Here is a 17,894-nt window from a genome sequence, read left to right on the forward strand (position 1 = left end):
ATGGTGTTTCTGCAGTTGCTGCAATTGTTTTCTTCTTTTTTTTTAGCCATTTCTAAAATGGTGACCCATAGCCTGTGAACAGATTGGGTGAATAGGGTCTGGCCATGCTCCATTGGGGATTCTTTCCAATCCTGATGGGTGTACCTCGGGTTAATCAGATGACTTCACCACTCACTGCGTAAGCTGATAGCCTTTCCGTAACCGCAAGGAAGGAAGAAATGTCTTTGCACTTGATGAATACATTTGCTTTTTCTTCAACTCTCTTTGCTACTGAATTGCTATAGGCTACTGTATCTCTTCATAGCTCAGTGCTGTCATTGCTGTAACTTTAAAACAAGCACTGATTAGAGGCCACTCATAATGACCCATGCAGCGATTCATTATGCAAAGAAAGTTTCCATAACCCCAAAATGACAAAAAAGTGTTAAAAAATGACAAAAAGGATCACTTCACATGCAATGGCTATTCTTTCTACCACCTAAAATCTGTCAGTATACCCAAATCAAAAGGTATTTTTTGAGGCCTTTATTTAAAAGCAATAAGATGTAAGAATTGCTTATTTATTTTTTGGCATCAATATGCACATATGGCACATCTTTGCCCAGCATGTTGGAAAATGACACTTAAAGAGTACAGAGGTCATGCTCGTTACACCAAAGTAGTGCAGATCTTCAGAGCAGAGTGATAATGATAATGACATTGGCATTCTCCCGAAAGGCTTCAGTAACTTCCTTCAAAATAAGTTTGAAGCTGTTTTAAGGTCAATTTAAAAAGTGTTTCTTAAGGTAAAAACTAGGCATTAAGTTGCTTTAAGTGTGTAAGACTTATTTTTCTTCATGAACAAGATGTATATTATACATAATGTACAAACAGCCTAGGCTACTTAGTTTTCAGGTTTCTGTAGGCCTACTTAACTTGAGTAGGCCTAAGCCATTTATTTTTGACAACTTTTTACTTTTACTCCCCTACATTTTACAGAAAATATGTAGCCTATAGGCCACTTTTTACTCCTAAGGCTACTCCTTTTTAATCCTTACACTCAAAACAGGCTTGCCTACTTTTGAGTTAGGTAGGCCTATTGTCACTGATTTCACATCATTGCTTGCTTGCTAACAAAGGCCGATTTCCATCTATGGATGGGACAATACTGGCGCAAAAGGGGGGTTGATTTTGCACGTGTGGCAGCACCCAAAACATGCATGGCTTCATCATAACGGAAAGCGTCTTTATAAGTGTTTTAGCAAAATGTGTACCGACGACCAACCATCCTATTCAATTTTTTCTTCCTTGTTAACACGTAGGGGGAAATCTGATATTTTCCTAGCATATTCTGCTAGTGATGATCACCTCAATCATGTTTGTCAGCAAGTTCATCCTTGGGTGGGAAGGCAAGGCAAGCTACCCGTTTTCTTTTTTTATGAAACAGTGACATTTAATCTTTGTCGGCTACAGTACCCTACGCTTACGCAAAGTTAACAACTTTGATACGTTTTACGTTAAATACTAGATTATGTAGGGTACATTTCTGAGGCTATAGGCTACTTTACCTGAGGTCAGTGACACGTTCAACACGCTGGTTACGGGACCTGCCTGGCTCCCGTGCGCCTCCCGACCACTTGATGTCACTAATACACATAGCGTATACAGTTTTGGATAGCGGTAAAACGCACGAAGAAAGAGCAGATTCAACAACAGTGCGGCAGGTAGCACTAAGCATTGGTATGTTTGCTTTAAATATTCCATTATGTTGAAACTTATGTAGGATATATGATTAGTTGAAACGCGGAACTATATCAGTGAATGCTCAAATATTGATATCAGCGACCCGGTGTATTCAGAAAGAGACCCTGTAGCTTCAATAGCTAAGGGGGGCGTTTCAATGGATCCATTTTTGACAGACTTGCCAGCTTGCTAACTTGATCACGTTTGCCACTTGGCAGCTAGCTTGCTAATGCTGGCTTAAATCATGTAGCATCAGCTAGTTGTTCATGTCTGCATGTTGTCTTATTGAGTAAATTAGACTTCTCAAATGTCACTTCAGCATCCAGATGCTGAGCATCCTGCATTCTGCATCATCATTTGTCTGTCTCCTGTCTCGATTCTCCAGCGTCTGACCCAGAAAGCAGAAAATGCCTGACGAGCGCGCTTTGAAGAACCCCTACAAAGATTACGATGGCACCCAAACCTTGTTTGACGCTCAAGGAAACGTAAGTTTGTCGTCAATGTACCGTAACGTCATTGTTCTCCTTTAGAGGCAACAAAGTGACTGCACAATTTGCCATCATCTGATCTGTCAACATGCTTGAGACAAAGTATAAGCATCCTCAAAAACGGCAAGACAGTTAATCAACATTTCCTACTTTTGTTGTAAAAGCCCTTCATTCATATTTAGAGCATATTATGTCGTCCTGAGTCCAGATAGTTCAGGAAAGGTGAGAAACACCTAAGAGGCACATATTGTGCAGTGTATCAAATTGCATGTGCTGTTTTTCTGTCTCCAGCTAACGGCATCCTTTGCTGGCCGAATCACACATAAGATCAATGACCTTCTGACGGCCATGGAAAAGGGCCTGAAGTCGGCCGATCCCAGGGACTGCACAGGCTACACAGGATGGGCCGGTAAAGACAACATGTTTCTGCATACAATTTGGACTTTATAGACATCCATAAACAATTAGTCAAATAAATCGAACAACTACTCTGTCAATACAAAAAGAGTTTTTGCTTAAGTTAATTTGTTTTAATTAATTGTTTGTTTGTTTTTTAATCATAAGTGTTCACTAATTTACAGAACTCAGTATACAGCTTCCTAATAAGTGCTATGCAAATACACTCCCCCTTTCTGAAACTTTCTTCTCTCTCTCTCTCTCTCTCTCTCCTGGCACACACACACACACAAACTCTCACACACACACACACACACACAGGCATTGCGCTGCTCTATCTGCACCTGCACGGCGTGTTTGGCGAGCCCTCTTACCTGCAGAGGGCGCTGGACTACGTGAGCCGCAGCTTGAGCCTGACTGGCCGCTGGATCACCTTCCTGTGTGGTGACGCCGGACCGCTGGCCATCGCTGCTGTGGTCTACCACCGCCTGCAGAGGAACCAGGAGGCCGACGAGTGCGTCAACAGGTGAGTCACATGACTGCCAGGGTTCCTACGCAGTATGGAAAACCTGGAAAAGTATGGAATTTGATTTTAGTAATTTCCAGGTCTGAATAAGTATGGAAAAAAGAAACAAGGGTATGGAGAAATATTTGTGTTTCCAGACTATTGCATCTACAGTTCTAATCACTTTACTCAGGTCATAATGAACCATTCCTACTGTTGTGTAGCTTAAGTTGTCAGTCCACATCAATATACAATTGAATGGGGGTCCTCAGAAAAAAATCTCTCCCACAAGGAGACCCTGGTACCAAAACCAAATCGAGAACCCCTGTTCTATGCACATGCTCTACACCATTGTGCACTGGTTTGTTTGCGTATCTCTGCTATTTTCAGTAGTAGACTTTTTTGATTTTGTAAAAGTTACCAAGACATGGATACTGCATTATCTGATAAACTGTTATTGCAAACAAATAATACTGTTTACGGTGATTTCTGAGGCCTCTGCCATTAGTGCACTAGTCTCCAACATATGTAGGCTATGCTGTATCAAATGTGAGTGCACCTTCTAACTCAGCACTTCCCCAACGAAAAGTATTCAACAATGGGCAAGTGTTTTCTGAGGGCTAACAAGTTAATAATAAACATTATTATACAGCTATTTACAATGCTAGTAGAACACTCCATTGACAATGTCTAGAATATGGTCAGAAAAATGTACCGAGAAGTTTGAACATTTGAGTATGGAAAAAGTATGGAATTTTGAAATGGAAAATGTGTAGGAACCCTGGACTGCTGTTTAGGTTGTTTTTATTGATCATCTTATCCACAAATTGTGTACAGCCGGAAAGGTATGTAAGCATTTCACTGCTTATTATACTTTTATAATTGTGTTATGTGAACTTCTTGACCTCTGTCACCTTACCACCTTGAGAGATGGTTGATGATTGATCACAGTTGATATTGTGGTCATTTGGCCATAAATTGCTGTAGGGGATTCATATATGTCTGTATGATTCGTTTCATGCAAGTCTCTAATGCTGAATTTACCCCGTCTATTTTAACACCAAGCAAATTTCCCATGTGCTTTGTCTGACTCATTTTCAACTGCCAGTGTCAACGTTTTGTGAATCAAATGCAATAGATAATGTATAGCCAGTCACTGCAAAACAAGGTCACCAGGTCCCCTGAGGAAAAGTGTCCTTGTTTAGCCCATAGACTCAGAAAGGATTTGGTTTTCAGTGTGTCTCTCTGTGTTTTGTGTGTGTGTGTGTGTGTGTGTGTGTGTGTACGCCCAGGCTGCTGCAGCTGCACCAGAGTGTGGTGAAGGGCGTTGGGAACCTGCCTGACGAGCTGCTGTATGGCCGTGTGGGCTACCTGTACTCTCTGGTCTTCATCAACCAGCAGTTCGGCCAGGAGAAGATCCCTATGCAGTACATCCAACAGGTGAGCCCCGGACACCTGGCACACCTGAAGCAACACCTCACATCAACATTGAGATTCTACACTTGTACATGTTTACTCGGCATGCTTCTTGCACTTCTCATTGTTGTTTTGTGTATATTAGAATTGGCCCCGGGTAGCATTTTTTTTGTAACATAAAAAAATTACCAAAATCATGGATTGACACGAGATAGATATGATGGACACAACATTAAGTGACAAAAAGTAAAGTTAACCCTATTCCTTCAAAGTTCAAAATCCCTGTGCACAGCCCTTCTTTTTTCTAGGTGCTGATGATGTGCAGTAGAACTATTGAAACCTCAAAGAAAGAGTATACATCACAGCTTTAATAACCCTATTCCTCTTTGCTGGGTGTGTGTGTGTGTGTGTGTGTGTTTTTGATATATCTCTGGGTTAGATCTGTGACGCGGTTCTGGCCTCGGGCGAGAGTTTGGCGAAGCGCAACCGCACCCAGGAGCAGAGCCCTCTCATGTACGAGTGGTACCAGGAGCAGTACGTTGGCGCCGCCCATGGCCTGGCTGGCATCTACTACTTCCTCATGCAGGTACCGTCTGATTGGCTCAGCAGGTTGTCATCATGGCCGTTTCTCGATATGGACAGTACAACAAGAAAGAGAATTTAAAAAACAAGTTAACGAGAATAATCAACATGGTGAAAACAAATCCTATGAGATGTATAACCATTACACACATATGTTAGCCTAGAAATCTAGACGCACCCTAGCGGCAGCAAATGTAATTTGCAGTCAAGGTAGTCTAGCAACTCTCTGTTGGCTTGCGAGCTGGAAAATTGAAACTTCAATCAGGCCAATCACATTGTGTATAGAGTCGGTGGCGGTTCCGTGTGAATTCCCTGCTACTTGAAAACAATGAAGATGGATGCTGCTGCTGGCGAACAGCGGTCTTTCAAGTTAAGCTTTATTTTAAATTGGCAAAAGTTTGATCAACTAGCCAACTAGCTCCGCTGGTGGGAAAATGCATGGGAGTTGTAGCGTAGCGTTGTAGCATTGCCAATGGTAAGTTCCCAGACCCTACATTTTGATGTGGGTCAGGCTACACATACTGTATGTCATTTCAACGAGGATTTCAACGTGTTGGCCCACTAGTATTTTGACCTAAACCATCCGCTTAGCTCAACTGTCACTTGTTACTAGTAACATAAGCTAAACATAATATGGAAAATGACCTACTCACTTAAAGCAACACTACGGAGTTGATGAGCTGAAACCCTGAAAAGGCATGTGCCAAAACCTTGAGCAACGCCAGAGCCTAGCGATTGACATCGATAGATGCTTGCTGACATACTACAGTGTAACTGTTGTCTGTGGCGATATAGACAGCAATGTCATGCTGTGAAAGGTTTTCTCTCACTTTTGTTGCGTGTTTCTACCCAGAACACAGAACTGCCAAGTGTGGCCTTTTCCTTCTTCTTTTACTTAGTTATAAGTTCAGTCCAGCACTAAGAAACTAAAGAGACTGAGTGAAGCCTGTTCCTATGGCTCCTGTATTACTTTACAAATTGCAAGAGGCATGGCCTGAAAGGTTGATGATATGTCTCAAACTGTGGAAGAGTCCTTGTGTGTTATGAGCGCCAGTAGTTTGGCTACTGAACAAAGTCCAAGTTGGAGTTGAGCTGCACATTGCACTCTCATTGCGTGTGTAAAAGTGCATTTTAAGGAGAGGCTGGAGCACTAGCTGTTCCCAGTGGGTAGGGAGAAGCGCTTTGCGTGTCAGCTCCCTGGCTGGTAGGCATGAACTGTGAATCATCTTGGGAGCGTTCGGCTAAGTTGGAGAAGCACTCAAAGCGTTCTGTCTACCTCTTGACAGTCATGTTGATAACATCTTTCTGAGTTTGGCCTCAGTTGATCTCAGGTGCTCTGGAAAAAAAAGACCCATCAGAGCAGCGAATGGGATGTCGGGGCTAAAAGAACCCAAATGTGAGCTAGGACCACTCGAGTGGTCTAAGAAAACCACTCAGATGACTCATTTGCTTCAAAAACATGGATTTTTCTAAGAGAGCTGCAGATCATGGGCTATTGGTGCTGTTCTTTTGAAGCCCCCTAAGGTGACTTTGATGGAGCTTCAGGGTAGCTCCGCTGCGGAATTTAAAACTTATCTCCCATCAGTTCTCCCTGTAGCAAAGAGTGGAGAGTGGTGACTAAGAAAACTTCAAATCTCCTGTAGAAAGAAACACACTCTTAAACACCAAAGAGCCTTGTTGTTGCCATAGCTATCCTGCATTCCTAACACTCCTCTCTGTGTGCGTGTGTTTGTGTGCGTGTGTGTGTGTGTGTGTGTGTGTGTGTGTGCGTGTGTGTGTGTGTGTGTGTGTGTGTGCGTGTGCGTGTGCGTGTGTGTGTGTGTGTGTGTGTGTGTGTGTGTGCGCGTGTGCGCGCGCACTGTAGCCAGGCTTCGTGGTGGGCCAGGAGAGACTGACGACGCTGGTCAAGCCCAGCGTGGATTTTGTGTGCCAGCTGAAGTTCCCATCGGGCAACTACCCGCCTTGCGTGGGCGACGAGCGCGACCTCCTGGTGCACTGGTGCCACGGCTCCCCGGGGGTCATGTACATGCTGCTGCAGGCCTACAAGGTGAGTCTGAAGGCAAGAGAATAGAGAAAAGAGGCCGAGGAGAAAAACAAATCTTTGTAGTTTGATTTTTTGATTTATTTATTTTTTAAAAGATATCAGATTACAAGGTAGAGGCTGCAGCCTGTGGTATGCATGCATTACTAAAGTGTAGGTTGATTAAAGTGAAGCTGTCACCAAGCAGCACTACCCTGGAAATCCAGAGTTCTCGCGAGAGCACAATTTGAATTTGTTCAGCGAGCGACTCTGGCGAAAAGTAATGATGTTCGTTACCTATGCCCATGTAGCCGAGCTGCACCAATCACATCGGTGTATCTGATATAGGCGGGCCAGAGGCGAGCTAAACAGATGACGACAGCGCTGCAACACCGAAGTCCGGAATCAGTCAGTAAACATTGGTCATAGTGTTATCCAATTGCGTGCAGTGATATTTTCAAATGCATGCTGGGTGCCACCCCTCGAGTTGGGCCATTTTCATTACTCGTACCCAGACCCTTAATCTTTTAGATTTTGGTCTGGATTTTCCAGGATAAAGCAGCACTATGCAAGCAACAGTTCTTTTTAATAATAGTAGCAGTTTGAGGGCTTTAAGTCAGAATCAGACAGACTGAGCACACCATTAGATTTGTCAGTCTCTTTTGTAATCTGACCTGTCAGTGTATTGACAGATCTATGTTTGACAGTTGCAGTTTGTGCTTGGCAAATAAATGTTTTTTTATTTTGCTTATATAATCACTTTCTCCAATAAGCGATTTATTCCTCTTTATTCTCTTTGGGCTATTGGAATTCATTTTGGGCTTCGGTTCCATTCCAAGCAAACTCAGAAATTGTCATTTTCCACCATCACCGATTTCCCGACCCCCCCCCCCACCTCCTCCAACCTTCTATAAAATCAGGGAAAATTGGTCTACCCCAACTTCAAGGAAATATCCAACTTCCACGAGTTCTCTGGAGTGCAGCAGCACAGTATAACACCTCACCTGGTTCTTGATTAGCTGAATACAGCCGGAGTAGTTCATCTAATGAAGAGCTTAATGATGATGTGATGAGATCAGTCGGGTGGGTTTGTGCAGGGAGAGGTGTGAAATATGCCCAAGCAGCTGGTCCCCCAGAGGAAAACTCAAACAAAATGACTCCTGTGCATCTGTGTCCTATCATTTATGAAATTCGAATCATTTCTCACAAAAATGTGTTTATTTTATTCAGCGGCTGCTATGACTGTTCGGGTTTAAGTACCAATGTTAATTCATTTAGTGTTCATTTAATTGATTAAAAGAAGTATTCAATCCTTTCCCAAAGAAGTCATGGTCCCATGAAAAATTAAATATATTTCATTGAATTACATGAATACAAACCCGGTGAAAGCATTTTCATTGAATTCAAACCATTACATTACAGATAATAGAAACTTTAATAGATTTGTATTACTATTAAAAACACACCAATTATTACTGCAGAATCAACAGGTTTGTTGATACAAAACTTCCCTAAACTCTCTGGAAGAGCATGATACTACCATTGTGATGCTGCTATGGTTTTGGTTATGAAAATAATCTTAGCAAGCTCTGGATCTATTATTGAAAGGGTATTTTTCATAAATTAATCAAATATGTTGTCTATATTAATTAAACCAGACCCACTTAATTGTTAATTTCACTAGATTATTGCTTGTGTTCTTCACCAGCTGTTGTTATGTCTGAAACAGCAGTCATAAATCAAAAGTCATATATGTATGTGTATAATCAACTGTCATAAGTCATACGTGTACGTATGTGCATACTTTCTGTTCTTCACATGATAAGGCTATCAATGAGAGCAGGTGACAGATTTGGAGCAAACAAAGGCCTTCAGCATACAATATAGCATACAAATCTAAATTAAGAAATTTAGGCACGATAAGTTATGCAACTGTTGACTAGAGAACTAGTTTATTCACAATTTAGTGTTTCCGACAAAGTTCCCTAGACAGCCTGAGATTTCTGTTTGTAATTCACAGAGCACAGCTGATGGAAAGGTATACAGACCTGCATTTTAGTGTAATTTTCACGAATGCACTTAAAATATCCAAATGAGTTGCATGGAAACTCAGTCACTGTGACCAATGACTTGGAACGCGTTACTGCCACCTGGTGGCTGTCACTGAGAACTGAAATTCAAACACATGGTGACTTTTAAATGTGATTCAGATGGTAGAAAGCAGAGTGTGTAGTTACTGTTCCTGTAGTTTGAGAAACAAAATTGAATTATGAATTATAAAAAATGATTGTTCATTCATCATTTAGTTTTCTCATTGTGCTTGGATGCTTTTGCCTTTTACCTGATAGGTATTATTGTAGGGGGGCAGCCGTGGCCTACTGGTTAGGGCTTCGGGCTTGTAACTAAGGGGTTGCTGGTTTGATCCCTGACCAGTAGGAAAAAGGTGGCGGGGGAAGTGGTTGACCACTGCTCTCCCATGCCCACATCCACGGCTGAAGTGCCCTTGAGCAAGGCACCTAACCCCCTCACTGCTCCCCGAGCGCCGCTGTTGATGCAGGCAGCTCACTGCGTCGGGATTAGTGTGTGCTTCACCTCACTGTGTGTTCACTGTGTGCTGAGTGTGTTTCACTAATTCACAGATTGGGATAAATGCAGAGACCAAATTTCCCTCACGGGATCAAAAGAGTACTTATACTTATACTTATATTGTCTGTATCTATACACTAAGGTAGAGTCTTCTGGATGTTCTCTACAATTTTCTTGAATGGAAACAGTCAGAGGTGCAGAATAAGTTCATCTGAAATGTCTGACAATTTTACATAAACCTTTTGGTACATTTTATAGCTCTGTAGATGTTTCTTTGATAAGTGTGTGTGTGTGTGTGTGTGTGTGTGTGTGTGTGTGTGTTTTATGTCATCAGAAATCAGAAATGAAAGGAAAAGCTTATTTTTTGCTGTTACAGTCACTGCCAGATTTTTGTGTAAACCAGCCATCACCAGAGCTCCCCCCTCTCTCTATCCCTCTCCCCCCCTCCCCCTCTCTCTCTCTCTCTCCCCCTCTCTCTCTCTCTCCCTCCCTCTCCCTCTCTCTCTCACCTCTCTCTCTCCCCCCTCTCTCCCTCCCTCTCTCTCTCTCTCTCTCTCCCTCCTCCCTCCCTCTCTCTCCCTCTCTCTCTCTCCCTCCCTCTCCCTCCCTCTCCCTCTCTCTCTCACCTCTCTCTCTCCCCCCTCTCTCCCTCCCTCTCTCTCTCTCTCTCCCTCTCCCTCTCTCTCTCTCTCTCTCTCTCTCTCTCTCTCTCTCTCTATCTATCCCTCTCATCTCTGCAGGTGTTCGGAGTGAAGCAGTACCTGGAGGACGCTTCCCAGTGCGCAGAGGTGCTGTGGCAGCGTGGCCTACTCAAGAAGGGCTACGGCCTGTGCCACGGCGCCGCGGGCAACGCCTACGGCTTCCTGGCGCTCTTCAAGGTCACCCGCGAGGCTAAGCACCTCTACCGCGCCTGCATGGTAAGAGGGAGAGAGAGAGATACCCACATGAAAAACGGCGAACAGTTGGTTTCTTTTTCTATTCTAGTTTTATGTCCTATTCTAGTTTTATGCTTGTCTCCAAAATGTGCCATTTGGATAGAGAGGGACATTTTGGAAGTAAATGGTGTGTATCCAAGTTATGCAATGCATTGCCATTTACTGGCTATGCTTGCAGTCCTGCCAAGGCAATGTGCCATACTAGTCTCAAATGTGTTGGGCAGGAGAGGTGGGGGGGAGGGTGTTTTTTTTGTTTTGTTTTTTCCAGAAGGTGTTGGCCAGTGTCCTAGACAGGTCCATGGTGATTGCTGTGAGAAGTGCATTGGTGCTTCTCGAGGGCACACACAGGCACACCACACCGCTGTTGCTGTGCAGCCAAGCGCTGCCTCCTGCAGGCTCTGGCCGCCGCCCAGGCCTAAATGGAAAATTATACCACAATTTGAATACGTCTGATTCCGCAGGAATGTCCATCTCTTATTTACATAGACGATTGGAAGCCGCTCTCTCTCTGGCATCAGAGGAGGGGGCAGGCAGCTGGGGGGGTTGGTTGGAAGGCGGGGGATGGTTGCTTGTGGGGGGGGGGGGTGTCATTTGGTCCCCATGCACCGCCTGGAGGCCCTCCAAGTGGCAGCAGGCGCCCTCGAGGGTAGTTTCATCGGGCGGAGGGTATTTATATCCGTCCCCCAAAATAGACGCGCCTACTCCACACGGGCCAAGGCTGCAAGCATACTCTCACACTCACACTCACACTCAGCTTTGTTCTGCACTGCTTTCCATTGGGATTGTGTTTTCGATGGGGATCTGTGTGTGTGTGTGTGTGTCTCTGTGTGTGTTTACATGTACTCTCTGTGTGTGTGTGTGTGTGTGTGTGTGTGTGTTTACATGTACTCTGTGTGTGTGTGTGTGTGTGTATGTGTGTGTTTGTTTTTGAGGGATGGTGGCCTGCTTTTGAGCAGCAAAGCGTGTGTGACCTTTCTTGACGTTCAACTTTGATTAAATTGAATCAGACGAACCTTTGAATGTGATAACAGTTACTGTAATAACAAAATATTTCTCACAGTGTTCCCTTCAAGCTGTGTTCACTTCTGAAATGTACTCCAGATATGTGTCTTGTCACAAACAGTCTGATGACGTTGTTGATTGGGTTTGAGGCGAGGGATAATTCCCTCAAGGTTGTTGGAAAGTTGCCTGATGACTAATAGCGTCTGTCTCCTCCTGCAGTTTGCGGACTGGTGCATGAATTATGGCAAACATGGCTGCCGAACTCCAGACACTCCATTCTCTCTCTTTGAAGGTAAAACCGACCGAAAATCCATGCCAATTCATTAAGTTGATGATGCCTCATTATAATCCGCACTTTTTTTAATAAATGTGCCTCCCTTGCTAATTATGGGTAATTAAACTTTGCTGCCTCCTAATTACTGCCTTTTTATTGTTCATCACCCTAATTTTGATTTACTCAGGTCGCAGATTAGTTTAGCACTTACTGGCAGGAGTCTTTGCCATTAGTGAGCAATTACGCACAAGCTTGCAGAAATGAGGTTGTGGGCTACTGAGGCCTTAATTGCCTGTATTACGTCGTTTATTTTAAATACTTAGCCCCCTGATCTTCGCCAGTGTGAGCATCGTGTAAAAGAAATGCATAAGTTAAGAGCTGTTCTCCAGTCTGTTTAATATTCCCTTCTTTTAAATGACATCAGATTGTTGTATTGATGAGGTATGTGCTGGATCAGTGCATTTTTGCTTAGAGAGGCAGTAGTCCAGTATGCATAGCTGATATGCATAGCTAGGGGGTTAGGCTGGCTATCGGAAGATTGCCGATATGAATCCCAGATGGTCACTTGATGTTGTGCGTCGTGCCCTTGGACAAGGCACTTCATCTGCATCATCTCGTGTGTAGGGGTGTAGTTTGATTAAATGTTAATCAAAAATTACAACCTTTCACAGACAGCATATTTAAGTAAGATGAGGTTATTAAAGGTTTAGATAAGTTCCTGTTTGTTAAGAAGAGTTCTCTAAATTAGAACACACAATCTATGCCCCGTAGTGTCAATATGCAACGCCACTTAGTGCTAAGACGGTACCCAGTTAGTCATACATTGATTTAAAAAGATCACAATCCTATTGGACCGTGATCCTAACAACGTTAAAGTGCAATATCAAGTGTTCCTTGTGTGCAGTGCCATTGTTAGGAATTTCACTTCATACTATAAGTGAGGTTAGGTAGATGAACTGCACTGTGTTCAAGTGCCAATGATCCTGATGTGTAGCTTGTGTCAAGGCTTTTGCTACAAGTGTGATTTATTATGCTGACACTCTTTTCTTTTCTACACAGGCATGGCAGGCACTATTTACTTCCTGGCTGACCTGCTTCAGCCTATGAGGTCAAAGTTCCCAGCCTTTGAGATATAAAGGTATCCATGGCCACCTTCATCGAGTCCAAGGCTACTTCAACTACCATGTTTTGGAAGGCTCTTTCACGTCTCTCTCTCTCTCTTTCTGCTTGCACATGAGAACTCTAAAGTCTTGACACACATTAGTTGTCATGGCTACATGCTTTAAAATTTTTCTTTTTTTTTTTCCAAAAAAAAAAAAAGAATTGGCATGAAACACAGAGATGACAAAACAACTTACATCACTACACACACACATTCTGTGACCACACATGGTAACGTGATGTGCAAGTCAGTGTGAACCCACAGAAGTCTCAATATATGTCCAAGTCCTGGTATAATTTTCTATAGTCTGGTCTTGAACTCATGCCTATTGCCCATAGGTGTATGAATAGTCATTGGACTGCTCCAAAGCTTCCAAGGATTTAAGAGAAACCGTGTAAGAGAACAGTGATCTGTAGGCGAACACCCTTTGCACTTGCCGTGTTGGTTTGCATGCTAAAAGCTTGTAAGTGTCCGCCGGCATCATAGGTTTCATAAAAAAAGGAAAAAAAGAATATTACTTTGAATTAAGAGTTGTCTTAAGGAAATGTGTGGGGAAGGGGGAGAGAATGTTGCAATTCTGTCTGCTTGTCATCAAGGTGTGACTGAACAAAGGCATAAGTAGTGGTGTTAGGAATCAAATTCATGTATGGTACCTAATTGTGTGCATAAAATGTGCTGCCCATTCATTTTTATATGTATGTTGCTTACAAGCAAAAAGGAAAAAAAAATGTTTCGGTGTCAGTATTGTATGTGGATATAGCCAGTGGGATTGAACGTCACTTGCGCAATTCATAATGACTCTGTTTTTTTTTCCCCTTATTGATCTCTTTTTTCTAAGTCCTTTATTCACTTAGCATGGCTATGTATGATTTTTTTATTTGAATTTGTCATGCCTGCTATTTACACAGGCAGTTTCTTTTTTATGGCATTAATATGACTTGTAAATAAGTACTAAACAGTGTAACTGTAAACCTGTTCACTGAGCTAGACCATGTAGGTGCAACATTGCCTGACCTTTGTTTCTTACATCTCCATTAGCTCAATAATAAAATAATATTTTTACGTCTGTCCATCTGTCTTCCACTTTTTATGCACCGTTGACAATGTTTACTTGATTTAGATTTATTAATTTAGCAATTCTCCCCAGAGCAACTCGGGGTTAAATGCCTTGCTCAAGAACACAACGGTAGAACCCACAACTTTTCAGGCTTTTCAGTGGTGTCGTTCCTTTCCTCTAGTTTCCTCTACTGTTATTTAGGGGAAAGTACCAGAACAATTTTATAGAAAGACAGAGATTGAATTTAAATGTCTAATGGAGCCCTGCATGCATTAAGTCATGAAATGACATTCTGCATAAAGTAAGGAGTTCCACCTTTGGGTCAGTTAAAGTAGCATAGCAAGCCTGTAGTAGCAGAGCTTTTCCACAAAGTGGCACTGCTTATCTGCACGGCACTAATCTGCGCTTGAGAGGCAGAAATGGCACTTTTGACAAGATGTGAACCAAGCGAAGCCTGCCACATGATCATCTCAGACCAGGATGTCTCGGGGGATGCTCTGCAGACCTGGGTTTCTCGGAGTGAATGCTGTGGTGTGGTAGCCTGGCTAGCGCCACCACTTCTCAATGAGACGTGGTCTGGGAACCAAACGTTCATTTTCTCGTATTAGAAAAAAATGCCCAGATCCGTTTATTGGGTGCCACGGATGTCTATCAAATGCGTCTGTGCATAGCTCATCATCGTCTTGCTTTCCCCCCTGTTCTGTGATTGGTTCCCTATCTCAGGCGAAAATTTGCTCCATGGTCTCCAGGCTGCCTTAGCAGCGTGAATCAAATCGCGCGCAAGGCAGCATGGGAACACCCAGGCTAGTGGTGTGGTGCAGTGGAATATTTTCATCACTGAATTTACCAGTGCCACTTTTTTATATCAATTCAAACATCAGCTACACAAAATTATTCTAAATCGGTTCTAACCAAAATGGATATCCTCTCGAGTTATGTTGTATCATGGACTAAATGTTAATATGCCCATTTCAGTTGACATGTTTTTCGATGTCAGAATTAAAACTTGTAACTGAATTAAAAACTTGTGGTCACCATCTCATCACAATAATAACAATAGTATAGTATAATGGTAAAATATGGACCCATCATACTACTAAACTTCAAAGTAGTAAAAGATGGCAGAAACATAAGAGGCTGAGGGTGAAATGAAAAGAATGTATATCAGAGGTAACCTGACCCTCGCCAGATGAATTTCGTTCCGCCTAGCTTCACTCACATCCATCTGGGACCATTCTTCTTCCATTGAGAGTGATTTCTGCAACCGACTTTATGGTTCAGCCAATCAGGACGCAGGGCGGGAGTTTCATAGATGTGACGTAGTGGAGAAGCGACCGTGAGACTGTTATCAGCGTCACGGGTTGGCTTCGATGTGAGTGGTTGAAGTAGCACGTCAATAGATGACGGACAAGTGGCTTATTCAATCATATGCAAGCATTTTTTGATTAGGCCCAGCCTTCTGAAACACCATTCCAATGGATCGGTTCCAGATGGATGAGTGGAGCTAGGCGGAGCGAAATTCATCTGGCTAGGGTCAGGTTATATCAGAGGTGCCATGGATAAAAAAGATAGCGTCCAGATAGTGTCCCATACTTGAAACGTTTGGAATCATCAAAAAACCATCAGATCATTAGACAACTGTTTTGATGTCTGTTCCACTGTTTTGCAGCAAAAATGATTGACATGAAATGTGATGTAAGTCAGGTGAAAAGTAGACACTTGATTGAAAGTCTTGTGAGATCATTTGACAAACAGTCACACGTTTTCAATTCATGTTAAATATTTTTGAGAGATCGTGACCTTTTTCTAGAAATATATGATCAGTGATAGCAGTGGTATTTTGTTTCTCATTTACATCTCTATTAGCCTACAACCAATTAATAACTGATTGGAGCTGGCACTAAACACATGTTTTCACGTTCAAGTGTAATTTCTCAATATCTCATCTCAACTTCTCTGAAATGTTGAAAGTTATTAAAAGCTTGTTATAAATCTTTTCACCTTTAGAAACTAAATATGTGTTGTAGGTTTAATAACAAAGAGCCAACTGTGTGTGAATGTGAGAGTATGTGAGAGTATGTGTGTGTGTGTGTGTGTGTGTGGGGGGGGGGGGGGGGGGGGGGGGAGGCCAAGGCTTCTGGACAAGGGTTGAGTGTGGGTGGGAGTGACAGACATGTCGCCAACCCCTTGAGAAGCTAGCGACCTGTTCAGAATACCTCTGAAGAAACACGACACGACAGAAGACGAAGATCCTAAATATAGGACTCATCTGCTCAGGGGCGCGGCCCCTGCACCACTTCTTCCAGACCGGAACACGGAGAAACGGGAAGGGGTCAGGCTGCGAACTCCACTGTCATTTTGTCCGTCACTGCATTGCTTCTACATGATGGCTAGTTGAGTTGATTGTCTCTGTCAATTCTCTGTTACAACTAACTTTAGGTGGCAATAAACACTTGTGTTGAGCGTTGAAGACGTATACTGTAGCCTACGCGCGCGTGCACGTGTGCCTTTTTGGAAATGCACTCAGAGGCTAATTCGAAGTTGCTTTATAGTAGTTTTAAAGCATTGTATGGTCGCACACGTGGGCTCATAATAGCGTAGCTGATAAACCACACAGATATATGCAAAGTACATTGATATTGTTTAAGGACGCATCTTCCAGTTCCACAGGTCACGAGGCAAACTAGCTGGCTTATGCTTACAGAGAGGTCCGTAAAGTTTTTTTTTTTTTTTTGTATTGACGTGCTATCACTGTATAATGACTGTGAAAATCGAAACAAACATAATTAAAGTGAGACCACATATGTAGGCTATTCTAGTAGTCTTTCAAAAGAGGCTATAAAAGTGCATCACTGCAAAGGATGGAACTATTGCATTACCACAACACAACTCCATGATCGCCTTTACTTCGCCGATGGTTAGGTCCTCTTGGATGCATAAAGAAGCTGCGTTACTCTGTGTTACCCATATAATTATGTAACACGCGTCGAACAGACCCTCTAACACGGTGTCCACTGTCGAGGTTGTTTTCCCCCCTATTCTATGCTGTTTCCGCCAACAACATGAAACATTGTTGCACTCAAACATCCATATTTGCTTTTCATCAGCACCACGGATAGCTCCAAAAGCGTCCAATTAAATCAGTGGCTCTCAGAAGCTGGCATGTTACATGAAAGACCTGTTCTTGTGACACTGGATAGCACATATGCAGTCGCTACATACAGCAGAATATAAATATTCTTGTAAACAAATCAGTGGCCCCACAAATGCTGTGTGAATTGTAGGCTAAAATCTTAAAGTGTTATATTAAGCTTAGATTCAAAGAAAGATTTGTTGACTTGCCTGTTTTCTCTTTGGTTAATGTAACACAGTTATAAGCTTTGATGTTGGTTTATAGAGTGGCCAACTGCCTAACAAGCAGCATCCAAAGCTTGGCACATGAAGTGGAATTTCACACCCTCCTAATGTATTGCGTGTAAAGATGAAACAAGAGGAAATCAGAGAACATAGTCTTTTCACTTTTCACTTCAGCTTTTTACTGCACCCATGATCCAACCATAAGAGGACGAGTCGACCGTCTTATGGGTTAAAAATATCGCACCATGCAAACTAGACACATAGGTTAGGAGTCATTTCACAATTACAAGCAAATCTTACAATGCTGAATTATGCATTTCACATGTCAATTGTGCTGGACACTAGCACCAAATCTTATATGCCCCCAAGACTAACCCATTATTCAGATTTGA

General features: G+C 42.7%; 1 protein-coding gene across 1 annotated transcript; it reads left to right on the forward strand.

The window, feature by feature from the left end:
* Positions 1–1,598: 1,598 nt before the first annotated feature.
* Positions 1,599–14,158, forward strand: lancl1 (LanC antibiotic synthetase component C-like 1 (bacterial)). The gene is made up of 10 exons (XM_042079988.1): positions 1,599–1,719; positions 2,108–2,207; positions 2,502–2,619; positions 2,928–3,132; positions 4,404–4,551; positions 4,967–5,113; positions 6,974–7,156; positions 10,456–10,632; positions 11,872–11,944; positions 12,986–14,158. Exons 2-10 carry the CDS (start codon positions 2,130–2,132, stop codon positions 13,060–13,062), a joined length of 1,206 nt encoding a protein of 401 aa, XP_041935922.1. The 5' UTR covers positions 1,599–1,719; positions 2,108–2,129; the 3' UTR covers positions 13,063–14,158.
* Positions 14,159–17,894: the final 3,736 nt, after the last annotated feature.

Source organism: Alosa sapidissima, chromosome 23, assembly GCF_018492685.1.
Source record: "Alosa sapidissima isolate fAloSap1 chromosome 23, fAloSap1.pri, whole genome shotgun sequence".
NCBI lineage: Eukaryota > Metazoa > Chordata > Actinopteri > Clupeiformes > Clupeidae > Alosa > Alosa sapidissima.

Excerpts from the sequence above, each read along its gene's own strand:
- lancl1 (XM_042079988.1), top strand. The coding sequence starts at position 2,130 with ATGCCTGACGAGCGCGCTTTGAAGAACCCCTACAAAGATTACGATGGC. Across the intron at positions 2,208-2,501 it reads TGTTTGACGCTCAAGGAAAC|CTAACGGCATCCTTTGCTGG; the intron begins GTAAGTTTGTCG and ends TTCTGTCTCCAG. Across the intron at positions 7,157-10,455 it reads TGCTGCTGCAGGCCTACAAG|GTGTTCGGAGTGAAGCAGTA; the intron begins GTGAGTCTGAAG and ends TCATCTCTGCAG.